General features: G+C 38.4%; 1 protein-coding gene and 1 pseudogene across 1 annotated transcript; both read left to right on the top strand.

The window, feature by feature from the left end:
* Positions 1–7,542: 7,542 nt before the first annotated feature.
* On the top strand, positions 7,543–8,439 carry LOC110334028 (vomeronasal type-1 receptor 4-like). The gene has a single exon (XM_021215853.1). The coding sequence runs from the start codon at positions 7,543–7,545 to the stop codon at positions 8,437–8,439; it is 897 nt and encodes a 298-aa protein (XP_021071512.1).
* Positions 8,440–11,718: 3,279 nt separating this feature from the next.
* Positions 11,719–11,840, top strand: LOC115065634 (annotated as a pseudogene).
* Positions 11,841–12,772: the final 932 nt, after the last annotated feature.

The raw sequence follows: 12,772 nt of genomic DNA, 5'->3' as shown, positions 1-12,772 counted from the left end.
TTCCCTGGTGGAATTTTTAGGGCCACTTATATATACTTTCTTATCATCTGCAAATAGTGATATTTTGACTTCTTCCTTTCCAATTTGTATCCCCTTGATTTCCTTTTGTTGTCAAATTGCTCTGGCTAGAACTTCAAGTACTATATTGAATAGGTAGGGAGAAAGTGGGCAGCCTTTTTTAGTCCCTGATTTTAGTAGGATTGCTTCGAGTTTCTCTCCATTTACTTTGATGTTGGCTACTGGTTTGCTGTATATTGCTATTATTATGTTTAGGTATGTGCCTTGAATTCCTGATATTTCCAGGACTTTTATCATGAATGGGTATTGGATTTTGTCAAATGCTTTCTCATCATCTAACGAGATGATCATGAGGTTTTTGTCTTTGAGTTTGTTTATATAGTGGATTATGTTGATGGATTTCAGTATATTAAACCATCCCTGCATCCCTGTGATGAAGCCTACTTGGTCATGATGGATCATCATTTTGATGTTTTCTTGGATTCAGTTTGGGAGGATTTTATTGAGTATTTTTCATTGGTAATCATAAGGGAAATTGATCTGAAGTTCTCTTTCTTTGTTGGATCTTTGTGTGGTGTAGGTATCAGAGTAATTGTGGATTCATAGAACAAATTTCGTAGATTACTTTCTCTTTCTATTTTATGGAAGAGTTCGAGGAGGATTAGAATTAGGTCTTCTTTGAAGGTCTGATAGAACTCTGCACTAAACCCATTTGGTCCTGGGCTTTTTTGGTTGGGAGACCATTAATGACTGTTTCTATTTCTTTAGGGGATATGTAACTGTTTGGATCGTTAATCTGATCCTAATTTATCCTTGGTACCTGGTATCTGTCTAGAAAATTGTCCATTTCATCAAGGTTTTCCAGTTTTGTTGAGTATAGGCTTTTGTAGTAGGATCTGATGATGTTTTGGATTTCCTCAGATTCTGTTGTTATATCTCCCTTTTCATTTCTGATTTTGTTAATTAGGATACTGTCCCTCTGCCCTGTAGTTAGTCTGGCTAGGAGTTTATCTATCTTGATAATTTTCAGAAAAAAATAGCTCCTGGTTTGGTTGATTCTTTGTATAGTTGTTTTTGTTTCTACTTGGCTGATTTCAGCCCTGATTTTGATTATTTCCTGCCATCTACTCCTCTTGGGTGAACTTGCTTCCTTTAGTTCGAGAACTTCTAGGTGTGCTGTCAGACTGCTAGTGTATTCTCTCTCTGGTTTCTTTTTAGAGGCACTCAGAGGTATGAGTTTTCCCCTTAGGACTGCTTTCATTGTGTCCCATAAGTTTGGGTATGTTGTGGCTTCATTTTCATTAAACTCTAAACAGTCTTTAATTTCTTGCTTTATTTCTTCCTTGACCAAGGTATCATTTAGTAGAATGTTGTTCAGTTTCGACGTGAATGTTGGCTTTCTATTATTTATGCTGTTATTGAAGATCAGCCTTAGTCTGTAGTGATCTGATAGGATGCATGGGGTAATTTCAATATTTTTATATCTGTTAAGGCCTGTTTTATGACTGATTATATGGTCAGTTTTGGAGGAGGTACCATGAGGTGCTGAGAAGGAGGTATATCCTTTTGTTTTAGGATAAAATGTTCTGTAGATATTTATTAAATCCATTTGTTTCATAACTTCTGTTAGTGTTCATGTTTCTCTGTTTAGTTTCTGTTTCCAGGATCTGTCCATTGGTGAGAGTGAGGTGTTGAAGTCTCCCATTGTTATTGTGTGGGGTACAATGTGTGCTTTGAATTTTACTAATGTTTCTTTAATGAATGTGGTTGCCCTTTCATTTGGAGCATAGATATTTAGAATTGATAGTTCATCTTGGTAGATTTTACCTTTGATGAGTATAAAGTGCCCCTTCTTGTCTTTTTTGATAACTTTGTGTTCGAAGTCAATTTTATTCGATATTAGAATGGCTACTCCAGCTTGTTTCTTCAGACTATTTGCTTGGAAAATTGTTTTNCAGCCTTTCACTCTGAGGTAGTGTCTGTCTTTGTCCCTGACTTGGGTTTCCTGTAAGCAATAAAATATTGGGTCCTGTTTGTGTAGCCAATATGTTAGTCTATGTCTTTTTATTGGGGAATTGAGTCAATGGTGATATTAAGAGATATTAAGGAAAGATCATTGTTGCTTTTGTTCATTTTTGTTGTTAAAGTTGGGATTCTGTTCTTGTGGCTGTCTTCTTTTAGGTTTGTTGAAGGATTACTTTCTTGCTTTTCCTAGGGTGCAGTTTCCATCTTTGTGTTGGTGTTTTCCCTTCATTATCCTTTGAAGAGTTGGATTCATGGAAAGATATTGTGTGAATTTGATTTTGTCATGGATTACTTAGGTTTCTCCATCTATGGTATTTGAGAGTTTTGCTGGATATAGTAGTGTGAGCTGGCCTTTGTGTTCTCTTAGTGTCTGTATAACATCTGTCCAGGATCTTCTGACTTTCATAGTCTCTTGTTATAAGTCTGGAGTAATTCTAATAGGCCTTTATAAGTTACTTGACTTTTTCCCTTACTGCTTCTAATATTCTGTTTTTATTTAGTGCATTTGTTGTTCTGATTATTATGTGTTGGNAGGAATTTCTTTTCTGGTCCAGTCTATTTGGAGTTCTGTAGGCTTCTTTTATGTTCATGGGCATCTCTTTCTTTAGGTTAGGGAAGTTTTCTTCTATAATTTTGTTGAAGATATTTGCTGGCCCTTTATGTTGAAAATCTTCATTCTCATTTACTCCTATTATCCATAGGTTTGGTCTTCTCATTGTGTCCTTGATTCCCTGGATGTTTTGAGTTAGAATCTTTTTGCATTTTGCATTTTTTTTTTTTATTGTTGTGTCCATGCTCTCTATGGAATCGTCTGCACCTAAGATTCTCTCTTCCATCTCTTGTATTCTGTTGCTGATGCTCCCATCTCTGGTTCCTAATTTCTTTCGTAGGGTTTCTATCTCCAGAGTTGTCTCGCTTTGGGTTTTTTTTTTTTTTCTACTTCCAGTTTTAGATCTTGGATGGTTTTTTTTTTTTTTTTTTTTTCAATTCCATCACGTTTTTGTTTGTGTTTTCCTGTAATTCTTTAAGGTATTTTTATGTTTCCTATTTAAGGACTTCTACCTGTTTAGCAGTATTTTCCTGCAATTCTTTAAGTGAGTTATTAATGCCCTTCTTAAAATCTTCTACCACCATCATGAGATATGATTTTAAATCTGAGTCTTGCTTTTCGGGTATGTTGGGGTAACCAGGACTTGCTGTGGTGGGCACACTGGGTTCTAATGATGCCCAGTGGTCTTGGTTTCTGTTAGTAAGATTCTTATGTTTGCCTTTCGCCATCTGGTAATCTCTGGTGTCTCCTCCAGAATGAAAACTGTGATGGCTCTCTTTTTGATATTTGTTTTTCTTTTATTGAGTGACTTAGTCATAGCACTGTAAGCTTTAAATTGTTTTATTTTTCTTTATATTTCAAAGATAAAGATGAAATTTAGAAATATTCTAAACAAAATAACAAAGCAAACAGGGTAAAGCACTTCTTGTTTGACCAAAGATCATGATTTTATTTTTCACGTTCTATCTACCCTTACACATATAATGTACAACTAAGTTTCTCTGCACATAGATTTCATAACCAATAGAGGTTGTGAAAATTCTGCTTTCTTCAACAGCTGCCCTTTCATATACAGAAGAAGCATTTTTAACTTCTATGTTGTTTTAGCTACACCAACATGTATGGAGACACTATCACACAGGGCACAGAGGGAGACAAATGACCTCAAACTCATCTCCCTAGATAAGCCAGTTCTGCTTTCTTTTCAAGAACCATGGCTCTGCTCCAACATTTATTTTCATTAGTTTGCATCCAGTATAGGCAGGCCTTCCTAAGTGCCAGAATGAAAAATATATGGAAGGACACAAAAGGTTTAAAAGTGCTTTTAGAAGGTCAAAGTTGTGGTGGCATTGACATGTCAAGTCCCACCTGATATGTAATGAATTCAGTGTAATAAATAATCAGTTACAGCAAAGACCTTCACTACTGATGAGTACAGGTAGGCAAGAGACTCTAAACTTGTCCTTATCCATGTCTGGGACTTGATCAGCAAGCAGAGTCCCTGAGTGCTGAGCAACACTTATTTTGCTGCTGTCTAATGAGGGATTTGAGAAGGAAAAGCAAGGCCTGGGTGTCAGAAGCTGGTCCCCAGCCAAGACACAGCTTGAAACTTTGTGACAGCAAAAACAAGTCAGGAGATGCAGGAAGCTCAGAACACAGAAACATTTAATTGTTCATTTTCTCACCTCATATCCTTTTTCTCAAAATAACTAAACATTAATTAAGCTGGAAATAACATCTGAGCACAACATGCTGTAACTGTGGAAGAGAGGGAAGCTGTACTTCAGGGATTGAGACCCTGCAGTGGCCTTTCCTCTCCCTGACATTGTGACAACATGAAACCTGAAGTCTGCAGTACCTGATGGCAGCCAAGGCTTCCACAGATCCAGACATTACAGATATAATCTGGCCAGTGACACCTTCTCAGGGCTGCTTCTGAGCCTGACTGCAACACAGAGGTCCAGGTAAGCACGTGGAGGTAAGATCTTAGATCCCCCTCAGCTGTGTCCTGGAGAGATGCATTAAAGCTCAAGTCTCTCTCTAAGACAGGGAGTAGTCAAGAGTCTCTGTGAATCTTGAGTCCTCCAGTTTCCTTCTGATCCTGACAAGGCTGATCCATGAGTCCAGAAAGATCAAAGGAGATGAATTCCTGGAGATATAGAAATGGGACAGAAATGCTAAGGGATTGCTATTCATTCTCAGACTGTAGTCATGGCAGATATCTACGTGGATCTTTGCCTTAGTTATCTTTTTAAAAGAAATCAAGATGACAGAGAAGACTTTTAGATGTCTATCAAATATTTGAGACAATAATGATTCGCCCCTGTAATCAGCACAATAGAGTCTGAGACAATATAATTATTGTTAGAGCTACCCTGGCTTACATAGGCAGACTCCCTCAAAAATAATAAGACAAGACAAAAACACAAAAACTCTCCCTTTTTCTTTACCTTCATGTTTTCCAGCATTATGACTTCAACAGTATCATGAGTGTTCATAAGGTTTTTACTTTTTACTTTGTTGCATTTCTGGTTTTCATATATTGGCACTTTTTTTCTTTTACAATGACATTATAACTCCCAATATGAAGGTTTTCCTTCTGTACATATCCTTAACATTTATTGATTCTATTCCTTCTGTATAATCCTTAAAATTTATTGATTCTATCAAATGATATTATGCATACTCATCTTAACTATACACATTGTATGTCTGGCTGGAATGAAGAACTGTAAACGACTAAGAGTTGCAGTTACCATTACAGTCTTGAGAATTCCTGCTGCAAGGATCCAGGCTGTGAACTAGTACATCCTGAAGCAGCTCATCTCAACTTTATCCCAGCACTAAGCAGCAAAAGGTAGAAAGCATTTTGTTTTGTTTGCCTGCTTGCTTCACTTTTAGAAAACCAGGGTGGATGATTGTATCCTACCTCAGCTTCTTAAAGCTTAGGTCCAAATAAGGATCATCCACCTATTTAAACAGAAGTGCATCCTATCTTTTAAATTAATTTCCTGTAGCAGTACCCAAGATAAAGTAGAAGATGAGTCACCTCTCACTCCTCTGACAGTCCACTTTAGTAGAAGGAATCATTTATTAGAACATCAGAATCTGCTCTCAAATATGATTTGAAGTTTGGAAAAAGGAAGAGAGGACTAGAAAGGTAGGAATCCCCAGGAAAGCCATCACTAAACCATCAAAATAATGTCAATATTTTCTATGAGAATCTGAAATTAATTGATAGCAGGGTTTTTTGTTTTTGTTTTTGTTTTTGTTTTTTACAACGTCCAATCACTGCCTAAACAATTTTTAAGTTAAATCTGTTAATGAATGATGATGTACTGGTATTAATATCTGGAGCATATTTCATTATGTGCAGATATTTAGGATGGTATTATGATTTCTAGGAAGCATTGAAACAGGCAATACTTCTTTGTCAAAGGAGCAGTTGAAAGGCATTGGTTAACATTTTCGGAGTGAGGAGGCCACCCAGATCTGAAGCTGTAAACAAAGTTAACTTCACATAGGTCATGTGTGAGATCATCAGGACAGAGATATTTAAATAATCCTGTGAGTTTAGTAGGAAGGAGAGCAGGGAACAGAAGCACTGTTAAGTACTCAGAACACTCAAATCTATGGAGCCGCTGAAGCATCTGGACTCCTCTTATTTTAGAAAAGGTGCCCAAAGCTTACTGTAAATCTCTAAGAAGTGAGAATGGAGCTCTACAACATAAAGAATAATGTCTTTCCAAGGTCTAAGTTCTGGTTGCACCTGGGACAGATTTAGAACAAAGCAGCCTGTCTGACAAACAAACAGGTCAGAGGAAAAGCAGGCTGCATAGCCAAGTGTCATAACTGCTGTTCAAAAGGCCACACAGAGGCCAATGTAGGCATGACCTCTTAGATGTTAGTATCCCTGATCACCACAATGAGGTTCAAGTTACTGTGTTGCCTGCAGCCGGCACTGAGGACTCATAACTCAAAAGTTCACTCATCTCATGGCAGCATATAACATGTCATTATTCTAATTCTCTTCTTCACCTTGTCACTGTCCCCTGGTCCAGAGCTGCTCCTTGCTCCATCAGATTCACTGAGGTTATTCACTGGAGTCACAGATGCCCTGAAGTCATCATAGTACCACAGGTCTATGCTACCCCTCTCCTTTTAAGCACCACGGGGTTGTGCTAGAACACTGGCTGCCACCTGAGGTAATATGTATTTTTTTTTCAGCATATTTTTGATGATTCAGCTTTAACAGCAGGTCCCTATCTTGAATGGTCATTCAATTTGACTTGACACTCAGGAATATGTTTAAAAAATAACTATTGAAAATGTATATAGAGTTGAATCACAGAATGTTCAGTATAAAAAATTAAATATTATAATGTAGAAATTGGAGTTATGCTTTGTAGTTAAATTCAAATCTAGAAATTGTTATACTGATCAAATTGAAAATAAAAAGATAACTGGGACTTTTAGAATAGGAAGGGCAACATGATAGAACAGAATAAGAAATAGGAAGAAATTTTGGTTGTAGACTGTGCAATTCAGCTATGTTGAAAGTTAGCATGGAATAATTCAGGCATACAGACAGACAAACAGAAACACACACAGATACAAATACACACTTGAATAAGTTAATTTTGCTAGTGTAATGATAAAACATTAAAACTTTAGGTTTTGAATAACGGTTAGCAAACTGAAAGCACACAATAACCCATAGTCTGCAGAAAAAAGGGGGAAGATTCAGGGCTGTCATCTGCAACATTGCATGTCTACCACTGCCTCTCAAACAGCAGAAAATGATATTATGCAGATGTGCTGTCCAAATCGATGTCTATCTAGCATTACTAATACTTTCTTATAAAAGTCTTTGCATTCTAGATACACGTTTTTTTTTCTTTTTTCTTTTCTTTTCTTTTCTTTTTTTATTTTTTACCTAGGATGTAAAAATGGTTTTGAAGTTCATTAAGAAAATGCTTTTCCCATCCATGACTGTGGTTGGCATTCTGGGGAACATGTCTGTTTCTGTAAATTATATGTTCAGTTGGTGGGGAAGCCCTGAGAAAAAGCTCATACACCTTATTCTCATCCACTTGACTTTTACAAATATCATACTTCTTCTTGCAAAGAGATTACCAAAGACGAAAGCAGCTTTTGGTTTGAGAAACTTCCTAGGTGACATAGGCTGTAAGATCATTATTTACCTGGAGAGGGTGGCCCGGGGCCTCTCCATCTGCACCAGCAGTCTCCTCACTGTGGTCCAGGCCATCATCATCAGTCCCAGAAGATCTGGTTGGCAGAGACTCAGGCCAAAGTCTGCATGGCACCTCCTTCCATTCTTCTCATTCTTTTGGGTATTCAATGCTTTAATAAGTGTGAACCTAATCCATTCCACCACAAGTACAAGACTGAATGTATCACAGCTTAGGGGTGATGAGGGCTATTGTTATTTTATACTACCAAGTCAGAAAATAAAATGGATTTTTTTTCCTCTCATGGTGCTAAGGGATGTAGTATTTCAGGGTGCCATGGGAGGGGCCAGTGGCTACATGGTATTTCTTCTCCACAAACACCACCAGCATGTCCTCTACCTTCAGAACTCCAAGCTTCTCTACAGAACTGCCCCTGAGCTGAGAGCTGCTCAGAGTGTCCTCCTTCTGATGCTCTGTTTTGTTTTCTTCTACTGGACAGACAGTGCCTTTTCTCTAATTATAAATATGTCTTTAATGGAAAATTCCTTGATAATAAACATTCAAGAATTTCTGACCCTTGGTTATGCAACTTTTAGCCCTCTTGTGCTGATTCACAGGGATGGACTTCTGACTGGATTTTGGCATGTGCAGTGAGAGAAACTGAGAGAATGTCTCTCATTTATCTGTTCAATAAGTGTTGGGAGAAGACTCTCTGTTCTTCAATATTATGGGTAAGATCAAATCCCACAAAGAAAGTTAAGCGTCTATTTTTTCTCACTTTTCCTGGTGACTCAAGCCTTGAACTGAGCATTAATTATAAATGTAATCTTAGCAAATTACACCTAAAATAGAAACCTCATTCTCCACTTTGGTACTCTTTTTAATTTTTAATTTTTTTTTATGTTTGCATTCATTTATGGTGTATGGATAGTTTGCCTGCATTATGTCTGTGTAGCACATCCATGCCTTCTGCCTATACAGGATGGAAGATAGCATCACATACCCTGTGACTGACTGAAGTTAGAGGGATTGTTCTGAAACATAATGTGGTTGCTGTGAGTTGAACCTGGGTCCTCGGGAAGACCAGCTAATTCTCTTAATTTTGAACCTCTCTTTCTAACACTATGAAAATGGTCCTAATTGTGTTTTTTTTTAAAACTGTTTTTACTACTACCATGACTGGAACCATGCAGAAGAATTGGGTAATTTTAACAATTTCATGGAGATATGGTCATATTAGTTTAAGAAATTGCATATCTTGTACCTGATATTGTGCTTGTTAAACATTAGTACCACAAGGCACACAATAAAATTTCCTTTAATATTTCTATAGTTTTTATATCTATTTTAATATATATGTATATATATATTACACACACACACACACACATATATATATATGTGTGTATGTAGGTATATGTGTGTATATATATATGTGTACACACATATACATGTACATGTATATATGAAAGGCATGATGTTGGAACTCTGAGATGTGAAACAGTAACAGCAAATGCCTGCCCCATCTTGAATTTGACAATCAATTTAATCTCACAAAGACCAGTGACCCAGTTATTAACAAGGTTAAAGATATGAGTGAAGCCTGAGGCAACTCAAGAAGTGACTGCAGAACTCCTGAAACAATGCAGTATCCATGACAACCAGGATCTAAGTGATTTCATTTCAGTCCATGACAAACTTTGTTGAAAGAGATTACTACAGATTCCAGGTTCACAGATTTCCCTAATACCATGGCAATACACCGTAGCAAATTGTTCTCCTTAGTGTAATCTACCTTAGAAAGTATTCACACATATAGAACAAACCCAATCTTCTCTTAGATGTCAGGAATCGAAACTCAGACCTCTTGTTTGCGTGCAGCCCAATGTCTCAAAGGTATTTTCTAAGTTACATGTACTAGATAACTTAACTTTGTTTCAACAAGAGGCTGTTTTAGATATCTCTGGGTGGTTCAGCTTTGATTATTGGGACTGTAGATGGAAAAATATGGAATTTAATATAATATTGAAGCCTAAAATGACATTTAATATTAAAGCATAGAATTAGTTTGAGGTTCAAGTATAACTCAGGAAATATTAAGTTGTGAGACAAAGACACACAATTTGGAAGAGAAAAGGCAACCCTAGGATTCCTTTTGCTTACCCAAGGGGAAGACAGCAGGGAAAACTGAATCAAGGCAGTGGTCCAGGGAGCTGGCTCAGCAAGGAAAGCACTTGCTGCCTAGCCTGCCAACCTGACCTGCATCCTGGAACCATATAGTAGAAAGTCAGAACCAGTTCCTGGGAATTGTTCTCCAGCTTCCACATGCACACCACAGCAAATGTGTATGCCCAGACATATCCACATACATGCATGTAAAATGAGTTAAAATTTAAAGATATAATATCAGAAACATAATAAAAATTGAAACAAGCTCTAATGTTTGATTTATTACAACACTTGAAGTAAAGGTTCCTCAAGAGTTTGTATATGTGCCATGGGTAAGAGACATGCATTTCCAAGTGTCTGTGCATAGGACATAGGTAAAATGCATCGATTTAGCCCCTGGTGTTTGAAATTATAAGGTGGGAATATGACAAAGTGAAATACGAAAGGAACGAATGAGTTAGAGAACAATTAGGTCCTATTCAACAATGCTGCGGTTGACCATTGTCAAGATAAACAAGAGTTCAAATCATATAATTTTCCAAATATGGAGCTCAAAATATGTGGCTATAGAATTTAGATATTTGTTCTATAATAGTAATGTGGTGGTTTGGATGAGAACGGCCCTCATAGGCTTTTATTTGAATGGTTAGTCAGTAGGGAGGGACCAGAGGAAAGCAGTATTAGGAGTTGTGTGCTTGTTGGAGAAAGTATGTCACCAGGGGTGGTCTTGGAGGTTAAAAAGCCTACACATGGCTCTCTCTCTCTCTCTCTCTCTCTCTCTCTCTCTCTCTCTCTCTCTCTCTCTCGTGTGTGTGTGTGTGTGTGTGTGTGTGTGTGTGTGTGTGTGTGTGCGCGCGCGCGCGCATGCCCGCATGTGTGGTTCTCTCTTCAGACAAGGATGTAACTCTCAGCTACGTTTCTTAATTCTTTTTGTGAAATCGTTATCACCTGATGCCAAAATCACACAAAGATATAACAAAAAAGGAAAGTAAAGATCAGTAGCTCTGATGCCTTTGTGCCTAGGAGACCTTAAGGTTCCACCAGGAAATGTCTATAGCTGATAAACACTTTCAGCAAAGTTGCAGCATCCAAAACCAACACACAAAAATTAGTGGCCTAAAAAAGAAAAACCCACTGAGAAAGAAATCAGGGAAATAGTACCTTTCACAGTAGCAGTTTTAAAAATCTTAGGATAATTTTAAGTAAGTGAATTAAACTTTAAGACATTGAAGACACCAGACGATGAAAAGTTTCTCCCCTGTGCAAGATTAATATTGTGAAAAGTGGGCATCACATCAAAACCAGTGAACAGATTTAGTGCAATTCTCACCCCTAAACAGTTCAACACAATTCACACAGAAATAGAAAAAGCACAATCTTCAAATTTTATATGAAAAAATTTAAAAAGCCAACTCTGAGTGATAAAAACACTGAAGGATGTATCACCGTCCTGGATTTCAAGTTGTATTGCCTACCTATAGTAGTAAAATGAAAGTGCTATTGCTGTCAAAACAGATATGGTGATCCATGAAATTGAACCGAAGACTCAGACAAGTCTACACACCTACAAGCAACTGGTTTTTGTTTTTTGTTTACTTTTTGAAAAAGAAGCCAAAAATACAGACTGGAGATAAGATAGTATCTTCAACAAATGATGCTAGTCAGATTTTATGGCTGCCTGTAAAACAATGAAAGAATATATATATATATGTGTGTGTGTGTGTGTGTGTATTTATGTATTGCCCTAAAAAAACCTCAATTCTACCTGCCCCTAGAGGCATTGCAGATGTGGCTCCTTGTTTCACCAGTAGGTGGCAGAGAGGAGAAAGGCTGTCTAAGGTCAGTGTTCTGACTTATGACCTCAGTAACTAACATTTCCTGAAAGAAACAAGCCTGAGACCACAACCAGTCTGATACCAGGGGACCCAGACCGAGAGCCAGCAAGAGACAACCACCACTCCAGTGCCAGGCAAGCCCTGACAGGCACCCAGGTGAGACACAAGCCAGATACTAGAAGAATCCCTGCCTAGACCCCCCCTCCCCCAGCCCTGGGTAGGTTTGAGCCCAAGACAGACAGAAACTTGGGCTGGATGAGAGAGAACTGGGCCTAAGACAATTACCAGATTGGCACCATGGGGCCAGAACAAGGAGTTTGCCCAAGATGAACACTATTCTAGCACTGCCTAAGCCTGGGGGTTCAGGGCAAGCCATCCTTGAGATGACCCCTGCCTGTCACCATAATGAATGAATAGAGCATAGCACTTCTGAGAGGACTCTTAAAACAACCCAATAATCAGAGACCCTGAACTCTGGGTGCCACTAAGCAGTAGTAAAATGCCTTGGCAGGATCTGTTCGAAATCCTGTCAAAATGACAACACCAAGACACCTCAGCCTCCAGCCTTCACAGCCTTCACATGGACACAGATGTCCATGGTTGTGCATCTCCTTTCCCACCTCAGCAAGAGCTGTACCACAAGAGCTGTACACAGTGGCAGCACCTCCTCTCTAGCCGCACCTTGCCCCCAATACCCCACAGAGATTGCATCTTAGCAAAATCTGGTTGCAGCCTGGAAGGATTTTTCACCCGAATCCTTGGGCCCAATGCAGGGAAATGGGTGGGGTGTGTGTGTGTGGGGGGGAAACTACCAATCGCTGGCCAAGAAAACCGATCAGTCCCTGAGCTTCCTACAAAAAACTGCCAATCCATTAGCAGGAAAACCACCAATCCCTGAACAGGAAAACCCACCAATCCCTAAGCTTGAAATTCCACCAATCACCACTCTGGAAATCTCTGCCCTGAGTAGCCAGCTACACCTC

The sequence above is a fragment of the Mus pahari genome, chromosome 16, assembly GCF_900095145.1.
Source record: "Mus pahari chromosome 16, PAHARI_EIJ_v1.1, whole genome shotgun sequence".
NCBI lineage: Eukaryota > Metazoa > Chordata > Mammalia > Rodentia > Muridae > Mus > Mus pahari.
The sequence above is the reverse complement of the archived record's forward strand: the minus strand, read 5'-3'. Positions and strand labels throughout refer to the sequence as shown.